At 52.8% G+C, this 22,130-nt stretch overlaps 1 protein-coding gene across 1 annotated transcript in view; it reads right to left on the bottom strand.

Moving 5' to 3' along the window:
- FA2H (fatty acid 2-hydroxylase) overlaps positions 1–22,130 on the bottom strand; it is a 50,391-nt gene that overhangs the window by 14,318 nt on the left and 13,943 nt on the right. Inside the window, exon 2 of the mRNA XM_082861845.1 lies at positions 6,794–6,886. Coding sequence (XP_082717971.1) covers positions 6,794–6,886 — 93 coding nt within the window. The remainder of the gene's footprint in view (positions 1–6,793; positions 6,887–22,130) is intronic.

Raw genomic sequence — 22,130 nt, 5'->3', positions numbered from 1 at the left:
CTGGTTTTTACGTGTTCCACTTTTGCATGTTACACATGACACTTAATTCAGACTCAGCTACCTTAGACAAGAACCGTTTCCAGCTGTGGCACAGGTATGTGAACAGGCAGGCCTCTCTGTCAGCCAAGCAGTGGTTTGGGAAAATTTTTTCTGTTGATCCGTTTTGCCCTTATTTTGTAAAGCGAACAGAAAACAGCATGGGATTCATAAGCTTGATTCAGTTGAGACCCAGGAGGAAACGTCTAGGTCTAGCACCAAGCAGGGATTCTAGCCTGAATCTAACACCCTGTTGCGAAGGGAACAGAACAGACGGACAGAGAATGTATGGAGAAGCTGGAGTCAGATGGCCGGAGAGCTGCTTGTTTACAGGCATGATGGAAACAGAGCCAGCCTCTCCTCCCAGACACAAGCGTCTCTCATTTGATGGCCTGTTGCCCACTGGATCTTTGGACATGAATTGGGTTCCTCCCTGGCTAGACCAGTGGGCACTGGCCACTGTACAAAGGGCGGACTTGCTGTCTTGAGTTGGTCCCAAGGGTCCTCTGACCTGCTGGCTGGCCTTGGAGGGCCTGGAACCTGGGCTCTGTGTCTAGCCCCCCGTGCATTTCTGCAAGGTAGCCCTCACTGGTGCCCAGGAAGGGCCACTTCACCTTGGGGGATGAAGGACCATGGCGGAGGAATCCCAAGAAGGCTCACTTTCCTGTCTGCAAACATCCCCCTCAGTCCTCAAAGGCTGACACCTGCACTCTCCCCGCTGGCAGTCCTGCTATGCCAGGGGCAGTAAACCTACCCTTCCACATTAAGTGTAGAAATGCAGCTTGGCTGACTTCCTCCCCACTTTGAGAAGGTGGACACTGAGGCCAGGAGGGGTCAGGTGACTCTTCAGATAAGGCTGGTTGGTCCTGTAGTAGGAGCCTCCCTTCCCGCCTCCCCCAAGTTCGTAACATCCTCCACACAATCTCCCAGGAGCTGGGACATTCACCATGGGCTCCACCCTGGTTCAGACAGTACATGCACACACAGGGTGTCTCTTCTCAATTCTCTTCCAGTCGTGCTCACTGACGAGAAAGTCTCAGGTGGGTGCTAATTCAACACCTCTCGCTTGCTGGTCATTTCCAACATGGCAACTGGCTGAGAAGGGGGGATGGCAAGAGATGATGGCTCGGATCCAATGAGGTAGGAAGGGACTCAGGATAAATTTCACTTCCTATTCCACCTGGCTGGGACCCTTTGGCCCCTTAACCCTCCCACATAAACGGCTCTCTTCCTCCAGAGCTGGTGCCTGCTCCTGGCCCTCTCCCACCCCTACTTCCTAAGGCTCAGGGGAGACAGGGAAGGCGTCAGCAAAGGTCTGCGGGCCTCGGAAGGAGGCTGGGTGGGGGAAGGAGGGGGGAACAGCCCACTGATCACGCCTCCAGTTCCCAGGCATCTGGGGGTTTCCGTTGCTACCCTCACGATAGCAAATCCTCCCTTTACAGCTGTGGAACCTAATGCTCAGAGAGGGCAAGTGATTCACTCAGGGTCACCCAGCTAAAGCCAGACTGCATGGATGAGGGTGAGGATATGTCCAGAAACTGCTCTTGAGTGCACTTGTTGAGGGTGGTGGTGGGGGGGGCGGGCTCGAGTGAACTCAAAGACCCAGAGCAACAGGCCAAGTCCCAGGGAGCACACGTGTAAGTCGTGTAAGTCGGGGTGAGTTTGGCCCAAGCACCTGGTGTCCCATTCCCCTCCCCCATGCAGCTCTGTCCCTGCCCTAACGGGAGGGAGGGGGAGGGAGTCTCCCCGGGCTATGCCAGGAATGCAGCTGCAGCAGGGCCAGCGGGGGAAAAGGGCAGCCTGCTGCCCACAGGGTGGGTGGAAGGGCGCTGCCAGGGTGGGGAGAGGGCCTCTTTTTTTGCCCCACCCGTTCTCCAGAGGCCCCTCCTCCTGGGCAGCACAGGGGCCAGGTGGCACATAACTCTTTCCAGGGGCAGCCCCAGCTCAGGAGTGGGAATCTGCTCATCCCCAGACGGGGCGAGGGGCAAATGTGGGGAGAGGGGGCAGCTGCTCTCTGTCAGCAGCTCCTCCCACCACCGCAGCTGTGAGCTGAGGCGATTGTTGAAAGAAATGTGTACCCAAACCCCAGAGCTCACAGCTCTAGGGCAGCTTTCTGGGCCAGGGAGGTGGGGGAGGGACTTCCAACCAGCAGGAGCAGGGGCGGGGCGGGGGACGGTGCCCGGGAAGGACGAGAATTCCAGCCACTGTTTCTGCATCCTTGTAACAGGCCCCTGGGCTCAGACTTCAGGTCCAATATTCTTGGAAGCTGGAATTTTGAAAGTTGGGGCCTCTGATGAGCTCATTTGACAGATGAGGAGACTTAGGCTAGAGGCCCAGCTACATATGCTGCACCCCAGCCGCCCAGCTCCGGAGCCCGAGGTCCTAACCACGAGGCCGGGAGGCCCGCTCTCAGCCGGCTCAGGACCCCCACGGCAGTGGGTTCTCTGGCACAGAGTCTGTGAGGGGTCCAGCAGGGGTGTCTAGTGCCGCGGCTCTTGGTGGCCTTGCAGGGGTGAGTGCAGGCCTATTCCCTGAGGTCTAACTGGGGGCTCCCAGCTGGACAAGCTCCAGTCCACAGGGGCGTGTTCTGCCTCCCCTGCCCGTGCCCTATAACCTTCCCGTACCCAGAGGGGGTGGCCTCGTGCTCCCCGCTGCGAAGGTCCAGGGGATGAGAGTGACAGGGAGCGGGGGGTCGAATGGGCCGAGGCCCAGGGAGAGAGGAAGGATGGCATGCTGTGCAGAAAGCCGGTACCACCGCAGTCCTGCCCCGGGTGCCCAGCCCAAGGCCAGGCGGGGTGGTCTTTCACTGGCAGCTCACTTTCCGACACCCCACACAATACAGGGCAGGAATAATTTCCTCCTTCTTGAGGGAGAAACAGGCCGCAACTGCCTGTGGTCACCCAGTGGCACCTCCTGCCCCCCAGCCAGCCTGCCTGGTGTCTCCCCGAGGGGTATTTTTTGAGCATAGCTGAGCTCTTTAGAAGAGGGGCCCAGACCTCTGGGCAAGGGGACGAGCAGGGAGGAAACTTGAGAGGCTCTGGGCCAGGAGGACAATCCTGGGGACCCCCTGTGGATCCCTCTGCAGCCAGACCCTCCACACCCCTACTCTGGGGCGGGCCAAAGGGAGAAGGGAGGCTCAAGGGGGCCCCAGGTGACTGGGGGGCAGAGTCCTGGGAAGGAAGCCAGCACCCATGGTGTCGAGGTCGGCCCTGTCCCGGGGCAGCTTCCCGAGGGGCGCTGGTTCCGATCCAGGTGTTACTTGCCCAGGTTCTCAGTGACTTATGTGAGGGTCGTGAAAGCGTAAAACTCACTGGGCAAAATCAACATCTTTGCCAGGCAGCCCCTGATGCCAATGTGTGTGTGTGTGTGTGTGTGTGTGTGTGTGTGTGTGTGTGTGTGTGTGTGTGTGTGTGTAGGGGCAGGGAGGTTGGGGAGCTGCAGTTTGCTCTGTGACACCTGTTGGCGGCCTCCAGGAGCCTGAGGGAAGCAGGATGCAGAGAGGAGGTGCCAAGTTTTGAAGACACCTCCCTGAGTACCTGCTCGGCCTCCTCCCTGCCTTCTGCCACCCCCCCCCCCCTTCCCAGTCACAGGCCGCAAGGTCTTATTCTTGGCCAGCCACCAGGGTGGAAGGGCTCCAGGACACGTGGAGGGGGCAGGGCAGGGGGCTCAGCTGTGATCCCCTACGCTAACCAGCAGAGTGACTTTGACCTTGGGCTGAAGAACTTCCTCATTAATTAAATCAGGCTCATTATCACCTTGTGTTGTTGATAAAAGATAGTATCATTAAAGTGCTTAGCCTAAAGCTCTTATCCTGTGTTTGGCACAGGGTAAGAGCTCAATGAAGAAGAGTTAATCCAGTGTTAACTCCCGTTAACTGTCCTGTTAGCTGTCCAGGGGGATCTGCAAACCCCTCAAATCACACTAGTTCAATCTGGTTCCCAGGACCCTGGCCCCCTAATGGGAAGCCTGCCAAGGACACAGTGAAGGAGCAAAAGAGGTCGTGGGACAAATGGAACCGGTGTGCCCAGAAGCCAGGAGCAGTGGGCGCTCTGTCTACCTCTACTGGGATAGTTCCCGAGCTGGCTGGGTTCCAGGAAACAGGGAGAGACATGTAGGGCGTAGTGTGGGGTAAAGAGATACAACCTGGTTTCTTGTCCCACAAGGAAACTTGGGTCCTGCCCAAGAGGTGATGCAAGGTATGATTCAGAAATTGTTCCAATAAAATCCCATGCAGAGCTCAAGAGTCAGATGATACTGCACCTCTAAGCAGGGCAGGGCCCCCCGGGCTTGCTTCCTGGCCTTTTCTCCTGTCTTTTCAGAACTCTCCGCCCTCCACTCTCTGCCCCAGCACCCCCATCCCAGTTTCCCTCCCTCTTTCCAGCATGGCTGACTCTGTCCCCCAGCTTCTAGGACCAGGGAGGCTGGGCCATGGTAACCAAGACTCCCTTCCTTAGCAGCACCTAGAGGGGCTTCCAGTGAATGCAAAACATGAAGGGTTACCTTTGGCAAGTCCACCCCAGGCCCGGGAACCCCAGCTGAGACAAAGCTGCTGCCTCTTGGCCTTTCTCTAGAGCTCCTCAAGGTCCAGACCCTGGCCTGGGTCAGAAACAGATGGGGGGTCTCCCAGCCTCTCGTCTCCCCACAAAGGGGCTGGGACTGACCACGTGGTAGATGAATAAAAAAGGGGAAAAAAGCAAGGAAAGCACTGTCCGCTCTCCCTGGGAAGTGAGTTCCTCGAGCTGGGTCTTCTCAGGGCCTGGGGGAGGCATGAAGCTGACCCCCCATTGCTCCCAGTGGGTCTCCACACCGCCTCTTGGGCCAGCCCTTGCCCCTCTCTCTCAGCCCAGGGACAAAGGAAGAGGGAGAGGAGGAAGAGAGAGAGTGTGTGTGAGAGAGAGAGAATGACAGAGGCGGGGAAGGTGAGTCAGGTATGACCAGGATGTGCTGGAGAGGAGCCTGGGCAGGGCCTGGGGAGGAGGGGGAGGGGAGGTCTCTCTTCCCCTTGGGTAGGGGCGGGGTGGATGGTGGAACAGGCCTGGGGGACCTGATCCCTCTGCCTTGTGCCCAGGGCAGCCCAGGGAAACTGGGAGGACCCCTCCCCTGAGCAGTGATCTGCCAGTCCCCAGCCAGGCTCATGTGACAGTCCTCTCCCTTCTAGGATGATTCTTTCTTGCCTCCCCACCCCAGGCCTGCTCAGCCCTCTGTAGAGTATTTTCTTTCCAACCTTCAACCCCTAAACCAAGCCCACAGATGCTGGCCCCAAGGACCCCTCTTCATGTGGTCCTTTCAGCACCGTCCACTGGCCGCTGAGCCCAGAGCTCGACATGCTGCAGCTCACTCTCTGGTCCTACCCTCATCCCCACACCTTCCTCGTCTCCCACCACAGCTCCTCCTTTTTCAAGTCGAGGTCCTGACTCCACCAGCTTCCAGGATCCTTGTCCCATTCAAGCTGGCTGTCTCCCCCTCCATCCTGCGCTCGTGCAGAACAAGCCCAGGTCCCCAAAGTTTCCAGAGAAGTCAGCCGTTTGTACTGAGACCCTCAACCTGTGCCCCCGGCCTGGGCAATGAGCAATCGTGGCTGAGTCCGGCGTCAAGGTCAGGAGACCAGGTCCAGTGAGCCCTCTGGGAACATACTGCGTGGCCTATGCAAGCCTTTCCCCTTGACAGCCTTCAATTTCCCTTTCGGTCACAGGCCTGCTTGAAGGGGATGGAGCACAGGACCACTTGTCCCGGCCTCTTTAGTGAAGCACCCGAAGGCGTCTTAGCCCTGGGCTGATGGGCTTCCCCAGAGGCAGAGGCGATTCCCACGTGACAGATGCCATCTCTGAGTTCCTGGGGTCAGGGCCTCAGGAGTCCTGGCAAAAGGGGCCCAGCAAACAATCAGTGGGGGCCTCCTCTGGTCACCTGTGTCCCTTGGGTGTGGTTCTTGCATCTCCCCATGTTGTAATAACATGTCTGGGGGGAGATCTGCCCTCCGCACCAGATTGTGAGCTCCCTGAAAGCAATGGCCTGTCCTGTTGGTCTCTTGTCCCCAGTGTCCAGCACAGGTTGGGGACATTTATAGACATACACACTTATGTCTATTACAGGAGGAAATGGCAACATGACATTGAGAAAGTCCTCTGACCCAGGTTGGAGGGAAATGACACCCAGGTCTGGTTCTCTCCAGAACCCCCAGGCAATGCTACCCCTCCCTCCTCTTGACTCCACTGCCACCTGTGACTACCCAGCTCCTCTAGGACTTCCCTAGCCAGAAAATGGGTGTGCCTAATCACAGCAAGATGCTGGTCTCCCAGCACCAAGAGAGGTTTGTCATCGGGCTCCGCAGCCACATGCTACAGAAGGCTGCAGCCCTTTCCCTGCCGGCCTCCGCAGGCTCCCGTGCCGGCCACTCCTGCGAGTGGTCGCCGGCACCTGGGGCAGCTCTGCCTTGTGCACTGGCCAAGCTGGGCGCGTCTAGGCCTCCTGACCCTGTCATCGTGCCCTTCTCAGCTGCAGGGGTCCCTGTGGGAGACCTCCCTCTGGGGTCTTTGGAGCCTGGTTCTGCACAGATCTCGTGTGTCGTTTCCCCAGACCCACCATAACCTCAGCCCAGGTTTGCTGCCCCAGGTCGTGCTTGTGAGCTGTGGGCACCTGCTCCTCGGTCCTCATCTTCCCTGGGCAAACGTCATGAATAACCATAGCCTGTGGCTCCACGCACCCTGTCCTCGGCCCTGGGAGCCCCGACCATCACCCCACCCAGTCTTGTGCCCACTACCTTGTCCCAGTCCACTGCATTGAGCTTCGGCTCCATCGCAGGGTCTGTCTTCTGAGTGCTTGCAGAGGTCACAGCCCCATTCTCCACGGAACCCTGGGGAGAGGAGACACAAGGGGATTACCCACAGTGGGCGAAGGAAGAGAACCCCCAACTGCCCCACGATGAGGCAGTCAGGAGTGGTGGGAGCACCATGGCAGGGCAGGGTGGGCGGAAATCAAGGGCACCGAGTGCACTTGAAAAAGGGTAGACACTGATGTGGGTGGTCTTATTCTCTGCACTTTTCTTCTCTCTGAAAAAGAAAATAATACCCATAAAAACAAGAGGCAAAAGATCTGGGGGAGCATAGAAGCTGGCAGAGAGACTGGAGGGAAATGAGAGCAGTGACTGGGAATGCCCTGGCCCAGGAGATCCCTGCCAGCCTTTCCCCAGGCCCCTGACAGGTGTCAGGTAAAGAGTCACAGGGTGGCACCCAGGGGACCTGGCAGGCTCAGTGGGTCACGCCCAATGACTACATCACCTGCCTCTCTTCCTGGTAATTCTACAGAGCTCGTGGGCCACAGGCTGAGCAGCTAGGTCCACACGCCCACAAGAAAGAAAGGCAGCAGAGCGTGAGGGAGCCGTCCCTCCAGGAACTCCCAGGTGTGGGTCAGCGGCCACACGTGGGGCGGGACTGGCAGAGGAGAACCCAGATGGGCTCAAGGTCAAATGGAAGGAGCAAAGAGGCAAAGGCAGAGGGAAATGGAATGTACTGGGAAAATCACATGGCTCGAGCTGGCCCTGATGTCATGTGGGGTGAGGCCGGAGAGGGCAGGCCGGCACGTAGGTAAAATGCAGGCTTCCCTCCAGGAAGGTGGGGAGAGCGCTTACCAATGGTGGGGGGTGTCCTCTGAGTCCCTGTGACTAAAGGAAGCTGTGGTGGCCATGGAGACGGGGCCCTTGGAACCTGGATATTGGCAAGAACCCAAGAAGAGTGTTTGAGCAGCCAGTTGGGGTTTCTGTTGCTACGATTCTTACATGTTTTGCTTCCAAATGAATGAAGAGAACTTGATGGTGACAGCGACGCTGTCAGTTTCTGGGAAAACCCATATGTAACCCAAGTAAAAGCGGGCTTTCATGGTCCTGTCTTGGTCTGGGTATCTCAGTATTTTTAGTCTTTGTCACCACGCTAATACCTGAATTCTTCTCAAAAGCATCTCTGATGACCTCTTGAGGATGGAGTGGATTTTATAGTATATCATACAAGGAAACTCCCTAAGTATCAAAAATAAATGTCATATAAGAATCTTGTCCCTTCTAATTCTGTTCTACCCTTAAAATACCTCCGAGCGCCTCCAATCATGGACCTATTGGTTCTCCCTCCCTCCTGGGTAGTTCTTTTCTCCTGTTCACCCCAAGTCCTTTCTTAAGCAGGGTGATCTAATCCTTCTCTGCACCTCCAACCCCTCTCATTCACTACAACTCCATGCATCTCTCTCCACACAAGGCTTGTCTTGGGGTCCACCCATCCCAAGCAGGGAAGGGGTTATCACTCGAATTAGCATTTGATGTTTTTGTCTGCGCTACACTTTTCAGACATCCCTGAGTGGCAGACACAGATCTGTTAGGGGCACGTGCATCTAAACAACAACTGGAAGCAGAAGAAATGGTCATCACTTTTCAGCACTGGGCACAGAGCCCTCATCTATCCAGCCTGTGCTTCTGGTCACTTAAGGCTGGGCTGTTTTCTGAGAGCTCGAGTCCTTAGGAAAGTCTCCCTTCTGCTCAGCTGGCTGCCTCAGTTTCCAGGGACCGCTCCTGGCTCTTCCCCTCTAGGACTGTACAGGCTCTTTTTCGCCTGGCAACTTCTACATACATGAGGACCACTGCCATCTGCTTTTCCACAAGAACCTCTTAGGACATAACAGGGTCTCTAAGCATGATTGGTTCCGGCTCCTCTTCCAAGGTGGGTGTGATGGGACCAGGCCAGAACCCAGCAGGGCTCATGCCTCCCCCACATGGAACATCCTATTTCAGGCCATGGGAACTGAGCTCCCATTGGCACTTTGACCTCCATCTTATGCGGCTCATTCACTTAGCTTATAGCCACCTGAAGCTTTTTCCATGGACTGCTGCTGCTGGCGTGGTGTGGAGAGCTTGTGTGGCCCAGGAGGCGAGCTGGACCTGCAGACCCACTGTGATGAAGGCTGGGATGCCCGGAGTAGTGATGGACAGGAGGGCAGAAGGCGGTGGAAACCAAAGAAACCCTAAGAAATGGGATCATCGAGGGGAGTTTGCGGGGACAGAAGCCCTGGTTCCACATCCGCCTCCTCTTCAGGGGCTGGTGGTCTCAGTGAAGTATCACCATGGTCCCCTGCCTCTTCCCTTAATTCCTCCCTCCTACAAGGATCTGATCCACACCCACTGCTGTCACCCACTCATCCACAGACATAGGTGTTTGAACATCTGCAACGTGCCAATCACACATCAGCTCAGAAGACTCCGCAACGTCTCTCTAACACTGGTCCTGCTCCTTGCTCCGGGAGTGCGTTTCCAACAGCTGACATTATAGTCTGACCCTCTGACCACTTTCCTAGGAGGGAACACGCTATCCTCCTCTGTAGGTCGGCTTATCCTTGACTTCCTTGTATTTAACGTCTTTCCCCTGTATTTCCAAGCTCTTCTCCTGTCACGCCTTTGAATTAAGCCTAATTTTTCCCTCTCACCGGTAGGGACGACTTGCCATTTTCTAAACATACCTCGCGTTTTTCTTCTCATATGTCATCCTATCTAGCATGATGACAACGGTTAATATTCATGAAGGCCTACCATGTGCCCAGCCCTTTCATCTGCATAACAACCATATGAAGCAGGCATGATTATTATTCCCGCTTCACGGATGGGAGGGCCAAGGCATGAAGGAGCCCCACAGCTAATGAGGGGTAGAGCCGCAGTTGGGCTCCAGAATATTCTCTTGACAACCATGTACTTCTTCCCTAACCATTCTAGCCAGAAATGAGCTCTTCATTTTCCAACTTAAAAAAAAGTCACACTTTCCATGTGTCCCACTGCCTCAGTTGGTATTTACAATTTCCTTCCTCTTATTGTTTTTGCATGTTCCGGCATTTGTTCCGGCATTGTTTGTCCAATGGTGGACGAACAATAGATTCTAACAGGCCAGGAAACTACTGTTTCCTCTCTTCAAGTTACCTAGGGTGGGCTCTTGAAAATATTACATCTCCACTCATACTTCTCAAGTGGATCATGTTTCAGTGTTCGCTCTTTGCAACATAGCCACGATCCCCTGACACTCCAGACCCCTGAGATGTGGCAGGAACCACAGGGGATCCTGACTGTGTTATTCAGGGTGGAGCCCTGAAACTCTGCCAGGCTCATGCTCCTTGGAAATATATAAAGAATGGGGGGTGAGCACATCTGCTTGGAAGAGAGAGGTCGCCCAGGACACTGAACACACCATCTTAGAATGCCACCTGGGCTGGGTGGGGTGGTGCCCAGACACAAGGGTCAAAGTCCAATAATCTGGGCCGTATATTCTCAGTGCCCTTTGGCCAAGGGTAGTCCACAGGATAGGCACGAGCAGAACTGAAAGTACATTAGTCTGACATGAAATTACCAGCATCTTATTTTGCCAAATAAAGATATTAAAAAAGGGGCTTCCTTGGTGTCGCAGTGGTTGGGAATCTGCCTGCCAATGCAGTGGACACAGGTTTGAGCACTGGTCTGGGGAGATCCCACGTGCCGCGGAGCAACTAAACCCGTGCGCCACAACTACCGAGCCTGTGCTCTAGAGCCCGTGCGCCACAACTACCGAGCCTGTGCTCTAGAGCCCGTGAGCCACAACTGCTGAGCCCATGCGCCACAACTGCTGAAGCCCGCGCGCCTGTAGCCCGTGCTCTGCAACTGCAATAAGAGAAGCCACCGCAATGAGAAGCCCACGCACCGCAATGAAGGGTAGACCCCGCTCGCCTCAACTAGAGAAAGCCCGTGCGCAGCAACAAAGACCCAATGCAGCCAAAAAAAAAAGAGTAAATAAAATAAATACATGAAAAACGTATATTAAAAAATATTTTTAAAATTAGCAGCAGCATTTCATAAATGAAAGAAATAGGTAGGAAACACATGCTTGCAGAATAAAAGGCAGTTCTTCCCAAGGAAGGGCATTTGGCAAATTTACAGGGGGATTAAAAAAAAAAAAAAGGTTCCATTTAAAAATATTTATTAATGCAGAAGAAATTACAACCTAAAATTTTGTTTTGTGAGAATTAATTGTACATCATTGTTTTCTTGGTTCATGGTGGTCGGTGTGGGTCTCTAGTCTCTGTGTAACAGGAAGTAGGTCAAATGCTCTCTTTGTTCCAGTTCCAAGGTTTCTTAACAAATTACTAAAAATCCAGTTTCACAGAGAGATGTTGGCTGAAAATGAAAACAGAACTTTCAAGGGTTTTTTGTTGTTGTTGTTGTCGTTCAGCTGGAAATATTCCGGGTGGAATGAGGGAAATGGAGGGAGGATCCCCGTGGCTCTCTGCCTCTTTCCTGAGAGCCAGGAGGAAGGGGAGCGGCTCCTGCCCAGCACCGGGCTCACCAGCTTGCTTCCCCAGCCCTGAGCAGTCAGGGACTCTCCCAAGATGCTGCCCTTGAATCCTGCACCAGCTCCTGTCTGAAGGCTGGCACGGGCCGTGCGCTGCCATGGAGGGTGGGGAAAGGGGAGGAAGACGGACGGGGCTGTTTCCTCCTGTCCTCCTGTAACCCCAGCTAATCACAACTTGAGGGTCCTGGAACCACCAGGCAGTCATGTTGTGGGTGACAGGCTTTTGGCCACTAGATCGCAGACTGACAATAGAACCAAGGTGCTTTCTGGGTGGCCTCATCAGGACCACAGCCCTCCATGGCAGGAGCCCAGGTTTATTAACCACAAGATTGTACACAGATCCAATACGGGAGGAGATTTCAAGGAGAACCAGAGCAAGCAGCACATGGGCGCTGCCAGGAGCAGAAATGCCCTCAGGTACAAGGAAGTGTCCTCTAGTGCGTCTTTTATTGACTCTTTTTCTAGGGTCTAGTTGTGAGTTTTCAAAAGGTCTCCCATTCCCACTCGGGGGCTGCTCCCATCCGAACCAGGGCAGAGGGCGGGTGTTCCAGGAAGCGAGTCCTGCTGGGAGCCGCCACACCACACACACTGATCTGAGCCATGGTTTCCAGACTTCCCTGCCTCGTGTTTATTTTATGGTTGAGCCAGGCTCACGCTTGAATTCCATGGGCAAACACCATCTATGAATCAGAAGTATGTAAAGGTCATTCCTAGGGACTAGGGTACAACTCAGACTCTAAAAGACTTTTTAAAAAAAGTTTCTTGGAAACTTCCACAATGCATTATTTAAAAGACTCTCCTGATCCTGGAAGCAAGCCTGAAAACCAAAAACCTTTGAAAACCAAAAGGCAGCGGCAAGTGAAGAAAACATGTACTCTTTTCCAGGTTTTGGAAATTGTTCTGGGTCCTGCCTTCAGATTGCATTAGCTACAGACTTTGGGGAAGGGAAGTGAGTAATTCTGTAGTCAGACTCACAATGGCTTTCACAAGAATAATCAGCCCAAGTGTTGATGGATGTGGCTTGACATGCGGTGTCCAACCCACCTGTGTCAGATGACAGCTTTCCTAGAGGGTCTACCCGAGGGACACAAGATTGTCCCAGGGGAGCAAGGATGGAGCTGAAGACCCACCCCTCCTCTTGAGCCCTGCCGACCTTTCCATCCTGGGAAGGCAGGCAGGAGACCTGGCTAGAAGCACATTTATGGTCAGGCCCCAAGGCTGTTTGGGAGAAGCTGGTGAGCCTAGCTAGCAAAGTATCGATAGTTCAGGGGCTGAAAGCATCTTGCTTTCCTATGCATTTCCCTGTGATTGCCTCCCAAGCCAGAATGCAAGCTCCATGAGGGTAGAGACCCTGATGCTTTGCTCACTGCTCTGCTCCTGGCAGCTGGCACGGGGTCAGCACCTGAATACGTGCTGAATGGTATATTTGAGTAGATGGTGGCCTCTTTAGGGTCTGGGGGCCCAGGCAGGCAGGATGCCTACTTGAGGGGAGAAGGTCAATGTGCCCTGCTAAGAAGACTAGGTAGGCGGGCACTGCCCACCCTGAGCTGGGAACCACTGGACATGCTGGGCAATATGGGGGAGGAGGTGAGGAGGGCATTTTGATCTCCTTAGATCCTCCCAGCCACAGTCCAAGGCTGCAGGGAAAGAAGCCAATGAAACAGCAGCACCAGCCCTATTTTCTCCCACTACAGTGCCAGTTCCCGGCTGCTAATGAATCATGATGTCCTCTCAGGTCAGCCCAAGCCACTGCTCTTGTCTCATGGAGATGGTCCTGCTGACACCACCGCCCCCTCTTCTGGGCTCCCTCGGCCGCCGCCTCCTCTCTCACACTGAGTTCAATGCCCTCGGACCCGAACTCACAGAGGACCCAGGAGTTGCCCCTGCCAGCTTGCTGAGGTTCCAGCCAGTTCCCCCAACATGCCTGTCTCTCAGGGAGGCAGCCCTCGGGGGAAGAATCCGGGTCCGACCATCTATTCCAGACCCTGCAGATTCAGCTTTAATGAAGAGACAGAGTTCTAGACCAGCCTCCCTCATCAACTTGCGTTGTGACCTGAGGATCTCCTCTTGGAACAAGAAGTGCTTCTCTCTGGCAAAGGCACCCCGAGTTCTTGCTCTGTCCTCAGAAGGTGGGCAGGTGCCTTCAATGAATGAAGCAGGCAGAGTGTGGTTCATAATACAGACTCATTTCGTTTGCAGACTAAACACATAGGAATATTCTTTTTTTTTTTTAATTAACTTTAAAAAATTTTATTTATTTATTTTTGGCTGTGTTGGGTCTTCGTTGCTGCGCATGGGCTTTCTCTAGTTGTGGCGAGAGGGAGCTACTCTCTGTTGCAGTGCGCGGGCTTCTCATTGTGGTGGCTTCTCTTGTTGTGGAGCACAGGCTCTAGGTGCACAGGCTTCAGGAGTTGTGGTTCACAGGCTCAGTAGTTGTGGCTCACGGGCTTAGTTGCTCTGCGGCATGTGAGATCTTCCCGGACCAAGGATTGAACCCGTGTCCCCTGCATTGGCAGGTGGATTCTTAACCACTGAGCCACCAGGGAAGTCTCTGCGAACTTTTTTTAAAAATTTTATTTATTTATTTTTGGCTAAATACATAGGAATATTCTTTACTTCTATGAGGAAAGATGCTCACTCTCCTTTTTCTTAAAACACGAGGCACCAAGAAACAAAAGACAAGCAAAAACATGAGGAGCCCTTTTGCTAGAGACAGCAGTACAGAGAAAAAAAGAAATGCAACACGTGCAGTAATCTGTGGTCATTGTCGTGGGGTCTTGGCATGGGGGAGGCTGTGGGGAATGGAGGGGACTGCAGCAAACTGGAGGGGGTCACACCCCGTTGAAAGGGGCCAGCCCCGACTGAGGTTCAGGTCAGGTGAGGATGGGGCCCAGTGTTGTCAGACCTTCCGACTTCTAAGAAAAACTGGAAAACTAGATTTCTCTGTGAAATCTCCAGATTTCAAAATCTGACGCATGTTTAAAACAAACACACAATGTGGGCCAAACCAACCTGCCTGAATACAAACACAGCCCTCAGCCCGCCACTTTGAAAAGCCTGGGTGAGCTGCAGCCCTCCTGCCCCCGGGACAGCCTCAGAGAGGGATGGGCGTGGACGGGCAAGAGCAAGGGTTTTGTCCTCCTGTTCCCACAACAGGGAATCCACGGGGAGCCCACGTGCACCCACCCAGCTGTACCAATGCCCTGAGTGGGTTGGTGACAGGTGGGCAGCACTGAGAGGACCAGAGCCCCAGCAAGGCTCAACGAAGGGCAACCTGGGCCTCTTTCTCCTTCTAGGCTAGCCGAGAGGAGGCAGGGTGTCTGGAAACAGAAGTGGGTGGTGGATGCGGACTTTTACTGGCGCTCTTCCCCCTCATGGTGTCTGGAAGGGAGACAAATCCGTGAGGGTGAGGGAATCGCAGCAGAGACGCAGCTGTGCACCAAGGATGTTCCCTCCAGGGAGGGTTGATTCGATCCTCCACATGCCCACCCCACCTCTAAATTCCTATGTTGATGTCCTAACCCCAAGTCCATCAGAACATGACCTTATTTGGAACTAGGGTCACTGCAGGTGTAACTAGTTAAAGTGAAGTGATTAGGGTGGGCCCTAATCCAATGTGGCTGGTGCCCCTATAAAGAGGTGAAATTTGGAAACACACACACACCCTGAGAACACCATGTGAAGAGGGAGGCAGAGATCAGGGTGAAGCATCTGCAAGGGCCAAACCGCCAGAGATTACCAACAAAGTACCAGGAGCTAGGGAGAGGCCTGGGACAGAGTCTCTCCCACAGCCCTCGCTAGGAACCAAGCCTGCCACACCTTGGTCTCCTTCAGAACACCTAGCCTTCAGAACTGGGACACGTAAATTTCTGTTGCCTAAGCCACCCAGGGTGTGGGACTTGGTTATGTCAGCGACAGCAAATGAATCCAAGCTGAACTAGTTTCTCCTGGGTTTGCCTCAGGGCCACAGAAGGAGAAGGAATCCAACCAGGAATGAGAACAAATGATGGAGGCGTCCAAGGAGATGTGGAGACAAGATCTGAGGAGGTGGCAGAAACCAGGGTCTTGCAATCAGCACAGCCTTCCTGCCAGGCCCTTGGTGGCAGCCCACACAGACGGCGCTGGGAGGGGTAGGCATTCGAGTACAGCAAGTCCCCTACATACGAACCTTCAAGTTGCGAACTTTCAAAGATGCAAACGTGTGTTCCGTCAACATTAGGCGTGAGTGAAACTGCAGCTTGCCCTCCATCTCCTGTTGCTGGCGATCCTTCAGCTCTACCATCTCCCACCTCCTCTCCCTCCTGCAGTCAGTAACTCTTCTTGCCTGTTCCCTCGATGCCAGTCCCTGTATGCCAGCTGTTGTGCTGTACTACTGTACTTTTCAAGGGACTGTACTGTAAGATTAAAAATGTTGTCTTTATTTTTTGTGTTTGTTTTTTATGTATTATCTGTTTGAAAAGTATTCTAAACCTATTACAGTAAATACTATGTAGCCAATTGTGTTAGTTGGGTACCTACCTAACTTTGTTGGACTCATGAACAAATTGGACTTACGAACGTGCACTTGGAACGGAACTCGTTCGTATGTAGGGGATTTACTATACCTCCCTCCCCAGCCCACCATTCCTTGTCTAGCAGCCAGGGGTGGCCTTGCTCCCCTTCTTCGGGGCCTGGGAAGTCACTCCCCAGCACCTGGAAGCACTGTGCTGGGGAGGCAGGCTGAACTGGGGTGGGGGGAGGTCCGGTGCACCGCGACCCCCTTTAGTGCAAACCTTGGCCTACTTGGTGATCCCCACCCCCCACCCAGCCACGAGGCTTCTGGGACAGCTGCACCACCTCCACAGTGAGTGCCATTACCACCTGCACGTGTGGCCAACATCTCATCGGGATCAACACAATTCTCCCTGAGGACGTGTTCCCTGGATGAGGGAAACGGAGGCAGAGAGGGACCAAGTCACTGATTCAAGGACTTGCAAACAGTTGCTGGGAGAGCCAGCCAGGAATCCACTTCCAGGGCTGTCCCCGCCGAGGTCCTTCCCGCGTCCTCTTCTATCCCCTCTGGGAGGACTCACTGGGATACTCCAAGCCCCTGCCCTGAGCCCCCAAGCCCCTCTCTAGTGCCCCAGACCGTCCCCAGAGAGGGTGTGCTTGGATGGTGCATGAGGGGGAGAGAAAAGAGAACAACAAAAAGCCTGCCCTCTGCATGGCAAACAAACAAGCCGACCGCAGAGGCAGTGAAAGGAGGCTGTGTGCAGCGGGGCGGGGGCTGCAGGAGGCGGGGGAGCCGGCATAAAGGAATGTTGTTTGGGAAAGCCAGGGCTGGGCACCGAGGGACAGACAGATGGCCTTTTATCCCATGGCCTGGGTTCAGCCTGAAAACCCTTCTTCTGAAATGAGAGGGTGCCCCAGGCCCTGTGTCCAGCTGCTCCCCTCCCACGGAGGCCCAGAGGCCCACGTGTCTCAGGGTACCTGGGTTGCACATGGCCCAGGCAGGTCCCAGAAGGAGGAGGACCGTAACCGCACCAAGAGGCTTCCTTGGGGAGAAGCCAGTGTTAACAAGCCCACCCCCAGGCCCCCCAGGGAGCAGCCTCCCTGGAGCTGGTTGTTTTCTGCAGCCAGAAACATGGGGCGAAAATGAAGGCGGCAGGACCTGCCTGCTTCTGTCTCCAGGAAGCTGCTGTGTGATGAGGTCCAAATCAGAAGCCAGGACCAGCCAGGTCCTGTGGCCTATCCACGCCTTAAAACACTTAAAACAAACCCCTGACGTGCACAAAACCCAAACCAAAACACAATCCATGCCTAGCAAGTGACAAGCCACAGAACTCCCAAAGCACACCCACGTCCCACTCGCCCAGTCACTGCAAGGCAGCTAGCTCTGCCAGCCACTGTCCCTGTATTCATGGTAGGAAGATGAAAGGAAAAGAGAAAATGAGCAGGAATAGGAAACCTGTACCTGAGGTGTGCCCCACACCTCTCTCAGAAGACGTGGAGATGTGGACAAGACATTCCCAGCCTCCTGGGTCCTTGATGTCAGTTTGCTGTGGACCCAGCATTGCTCTTACACGTGAAATGAGCCCCCTTGGATGACATCACCAGCAACCTTGTCACCAGAAGCAGGAGCCAGCATAGGTGGGCATTCCAAGACATCAGAAAAGGGGGCCAGTGGATTGAAAATAGTAAATTACCACTCACAACTCGCCCGAGCACCCCGCAAGTTTTCAGGCTACTAACTGGATTCTCTACCAAGTCCTGCCATGGAACATCCGTATCCAGGCAGATCTCTTCTGCTCTAGCCTCTAACCTTAGACGAGGGCACCATTTCCAGGAAGTCACCAAGAGGCAAGTGGACACAGTTTTTTCCCAATGAAAGCTGAACTCGGGGATTTGGAACAGCCCGAGGGGAAAACTCCATCTGGGAGCCTGTGCTGGGGAGGTTGACCTGGGCATGGTCGGGGGGGACCAGGGGAGCTCTCTGAGGCTCACTTCCTTGGTCCTGCCTTACAAAACCCCGCCTCGCCTGCAGTGGTAGGATGGGTGGGACCAGAGCTTCAACTCTGATAAGCAGCATTAGCAACTGCAGCAAATGAGCTCCTCAAGGTTTAGCCTTTTGCAGATTCCACGGGACATTTCTAGACTGTGCTCTCTCAAGTCTTAGACCTCAAGGCACCTCAGGTGGGCTTACAGAATGTGCTATCCACAGGGAAGACACACTTAAGCCATCTAAAATATATTATCTCCTGACCGACCCAACTTCTATAAAACAACCAATGTCAGATGTAACACTCCGTCTGTAAGGATGAATCTCAAAATACTATTTTGCTGTTTTATTAAAGGAGAAACAAGACCATTGATTTACAAATAACCTCATATATCTCTATTCCAGAGACAAGATTCCTAAATGTGCCTTTTGTAATCTAATAACTTAAGAAAGAAAAATACTATTGTTCTCTTTGTTTACAAAATGGCAAATGATTATATTGCCAGAAACGATAAAAGCCACTGAACTGTTTTGTAAACAAAACAATAAAAACAACAACAAAAAACCACCTGTCTTTTACCCACTACTTCTTTTTACTTATTCAAGCAATTTCCCCCTCTCCCTTGCTCAGGCATGGAATCTTCTCCCATTTGTAGCTGAGGATGTTGATGTTCAAGAGGTTGACTGGCTTCCCTCCAGTGACACAGTGAGTTCAAGAACATAAGACTGTTGAACTCTAAACCTGTCTTCTTTTCCACCCTCATTTATCCTGACAATTTCCAAATCCACTGCACATTTCTCAAACTAGCCAAGTCTACACAGTGAGCCCTAGAACTGGTACCGCCTCATGAGTAATAGCCTACACGCCACATTTTATGCTCAGGTGTTTATACTCATCACTCTAATGATGCTCAGCCCCAGGGGATGACGTCCTTGATCAGCCTCAAGGCAACTTGTCCTTCTGGGTGGCCAGTGCCTCTCTGACATGGCCACATGTCAGGGACATCACTGAATACACGATATGGTGTGATCATGTAGAGAGAGAGCAAGAAGGAGCCATTTGAGAAGGATGCAGGGACACCAGCTTTCTGGGGTCCAGATTAGGATGCCACTATCCTAGAGAGAAATGCCTTGTGACTCTGGGCCACAGCTCAGACCAACGCTTTTTTGCCCAAGAGAACTTTCTGCAACGATGGAAATGTTCTAGATCTGTCCTGTCCAATATGGTAGTCACTAGCCACATATGTCTACTGAGCGCTTGAAATCTAGCCAGTGTGACTGAGGAACTGAATTTTTATTTATTTAATTTAAAATTAAATTGCCACATGTGCCTCGTGGCTACCATATTGGACACCAGATTTCTGGACTCATATATTCAGCTACTATTTGAAATCTCTACCCGGGTGTTTCCTGGGCATCTCAAACCTGATAGGGTCCTAGTGAACTTTAATTGCCCCATCCCAAACCATGGACCCCCATCCCAGTATTCATCATTCCACAAATCAAACCACCTAATTGCTCAGGTCAAAACCTTGATGTCCCTTCAACTCCTCTCTTCCCTCACTCCCAATGTTTAATCCCTCAGCAAGACATTTCCAATTTCTATCTACTTCTTTCTGTCCCAATGGCCTCCCAGTCCAGGCCACCTCTTTTTGTCATCTGGACAACAGGGATGGCCTCTTAGCTCTCTTCCTGTTTCCACTCTTTTTAAATTAATTAATTAGTTAATTAATTAAGTTTTGGCTGTGTTGGGTCTTTGTTGCTGCACGTGGGCTCTCCCTAGCTGCGGCGAGCGGGGGCTACTCTCCACTGTGGTGTGTGGGCCTCTCATCGCGGTGGCCTCTGTTGTTGTGGAGCACAGGCTCTAGGTGCGCGGGCCTCAGCAGTTGTGGCATGCGGCCTCAGTAGTTGTGGCACGCAGGCTTAGTAGTTGTGGCGCATGGGCTTAGTTGCTCCGTGGCATGTGAGATCTTCCTGGACCAGGGCTTGAACCCGTGTCCCCTGCCTTGGCAGGCGGATTCTTAACCACTGTGCCACCAGGGAAGCTCCCTGTTTCCGCTCTTGCCTCCCTTCAAGCTACCATCCACATGGCAGCCAGAATGATCTAATAAACTATAGACCAACTTTGTCAGTGTTCCGCTTCAAGTCCTCCAGGCCCTTGTTCTCAGAGTAAAATCTAAGCCCCCTACAATGACCTGTGAGCCCCGCTGAGGTAGGGCTCCTGCTGACTCCCCGCTCCAGCCCACACCCACTCCCCGTCGCCCACAGCACTCCAGCAACAGCAGAGCCGCCTTTTGCATGCCTGATGTCACCAATCCTGCCAGACCCCGGGACCTTAGTGCTTGCTGTTCCTCTGCCTAGAATGCTTTTTCACCTAGTTCTTATGACAGCTCCTTTTCATCCATCATATATCAGTTCCCCAGAGAAGCCTTCCCTGACCATCCCCATCAGAAGCTGCAGCTGTCACTCTGTCACAGCCCCCTGATCTAAAATATATTTTCTGTCTGTCTGTTTATCTATCTATCTAAAATATATTCTGTTACAGCTCTTGCCACCACCTGTAATTGTCCTATCTATCTCCCTCTGTCTACTGGTAGGTACCCCCCATGAGGGCAGCGAACAGTTGTCTTTTTATCCCCAGCATCAAGCTTGGTCTGGGCATGATGAGACTATATTCACTATGTTTGCAGGTGAATAGAGGAAGGAATGGTGGGGAGAAAGAGGCAGCCCTGCAAGCCCCTGGGACCACTGGGGCAGTCGCCAGCCTCTGTTTCAGAGACCAACTGTCCCTGACCAGGGCGTGTGTCCCCAGTCCAACATTGTACTTGTCCAGGTGAAGACAGAAGGACAGCAGGTTGGTGCAGACCCCACACGCCCTAGCTGGGGGGAGGGGTAACTCTGAGAGACTGAATGTTACCACTCTCCAGCTCCTCCAGGGGGTAAGTGGCCTCACCCAAGAGAGTCTGAGCACATAGCAACTCAGATCTTAAAAGCATCCATCCCTCACCACCTAACAGGAACCTGCCTTTTCTTAGCAGAAGCCGGGGCTAAAGGGGCTCGTAATCATCTATCTCAGTTTAATCTACATGTTCTGTCTTACAGAGCTCACACGATGTCATTGAAGCCGCAGAAAATCCTGTAGTGATGCAAGGAATAAGGAAATCAAGGCCAAGAGAGGTTTAGTGACTCATGCGATGTCACGTAGCCAGTAAGACCCAGAGCTAGACCCAGAGCTGCAGATCCCCGGCGCCTCCTCTCTCCTGGAGGGGAGTAGGATGGGCTGCTAATTCAGCGCCCACCACACAACTGCTCTGCACTAAGCTCCACTCTGGGAGCTTGGGGACGCTGATTCTTCAGTAATTCCAAGAGATCTACCTACTGAGCCACTTTCAGTGACTCCAGCTTTTCCATCTCCATTTTCCCTCTGCCCTTAGCCTTCTGGGACAGTGGGTTGCAAACTTTATGTTGTTTCTAAGGCACACAGAGAGCTTGTTAAAAGTACAGATTTTTGGGGTCTTGCCTTCAGAGATTCTGATTTTGTAGATTTGGGGAATGGCCCAAGAATATGAAATGTATATATATACATACACACACACATATATCTATATGTGTGTGTGTGTGTGTGTATATATATATATATATATATATATACACATATATCCTTATGGCAATTAATTCTCTAATTTAGTTTCATGTCTATTTTTTCACCCCCAGTGAAACATCAAACTTTTCACACAAGTCTTAAAATATTAGAATCTCTGTTGCTACTAGAGCCATTTTTCTGAAATATAACGCAGTTCTCCAGTGCCTATCACATTCACTTTCTTCTAGGTTATTTGAGCGGCAGAAGTCGTTTAACGATATCTGTATTGGGAGGAATATTATCTCTCTGCACCCCACTGCTGCCAAGTTCATGTCTACCCAGAACCTTGTGAATGTGACTTTATTTGGACATAGTGTCTTTGCACTGATCATGTTATCATGAGGTCATACTGAGTTAGGGTGGGCTCTGAATCCAATATGACTGGTGTCCTAGTAAGAAGAGGGGAAATTTGGAGACACAGATGCAGAGACACAGGGAAGAATGCTTTTGTGCAGATGGTTGCGGAGACTGGAGTGATGTATCCACAAGCCAAGGAACACCAAGCATTGCCAGCTCCACCAGAAGCTAGGAAAGAGGCAAGGAACAGATTTTCCCTTGGAGCCTCCAGAAGGAACCAACTTTGCCAACTCCTTGATTTCAGACTTCTAGCATCTAGAATGGTGAGAATAAA

Source organism: Leucopleurus acutus, assembly GCF_964270905.1.
Source record: "Leucopleurus acutus genome assembly, chromosome: 20".
In the NCBI taxonomy this organism is placed as follows: Eukaryota; Metazoa; Chordata; class Mammalia; order Artiodactyla; family Delphinidae; genus Leucopleurus; species Leucopleurus acutus.
This window is presented reverse-complemented; position numbering and strand designations above follow the sequence as displayed.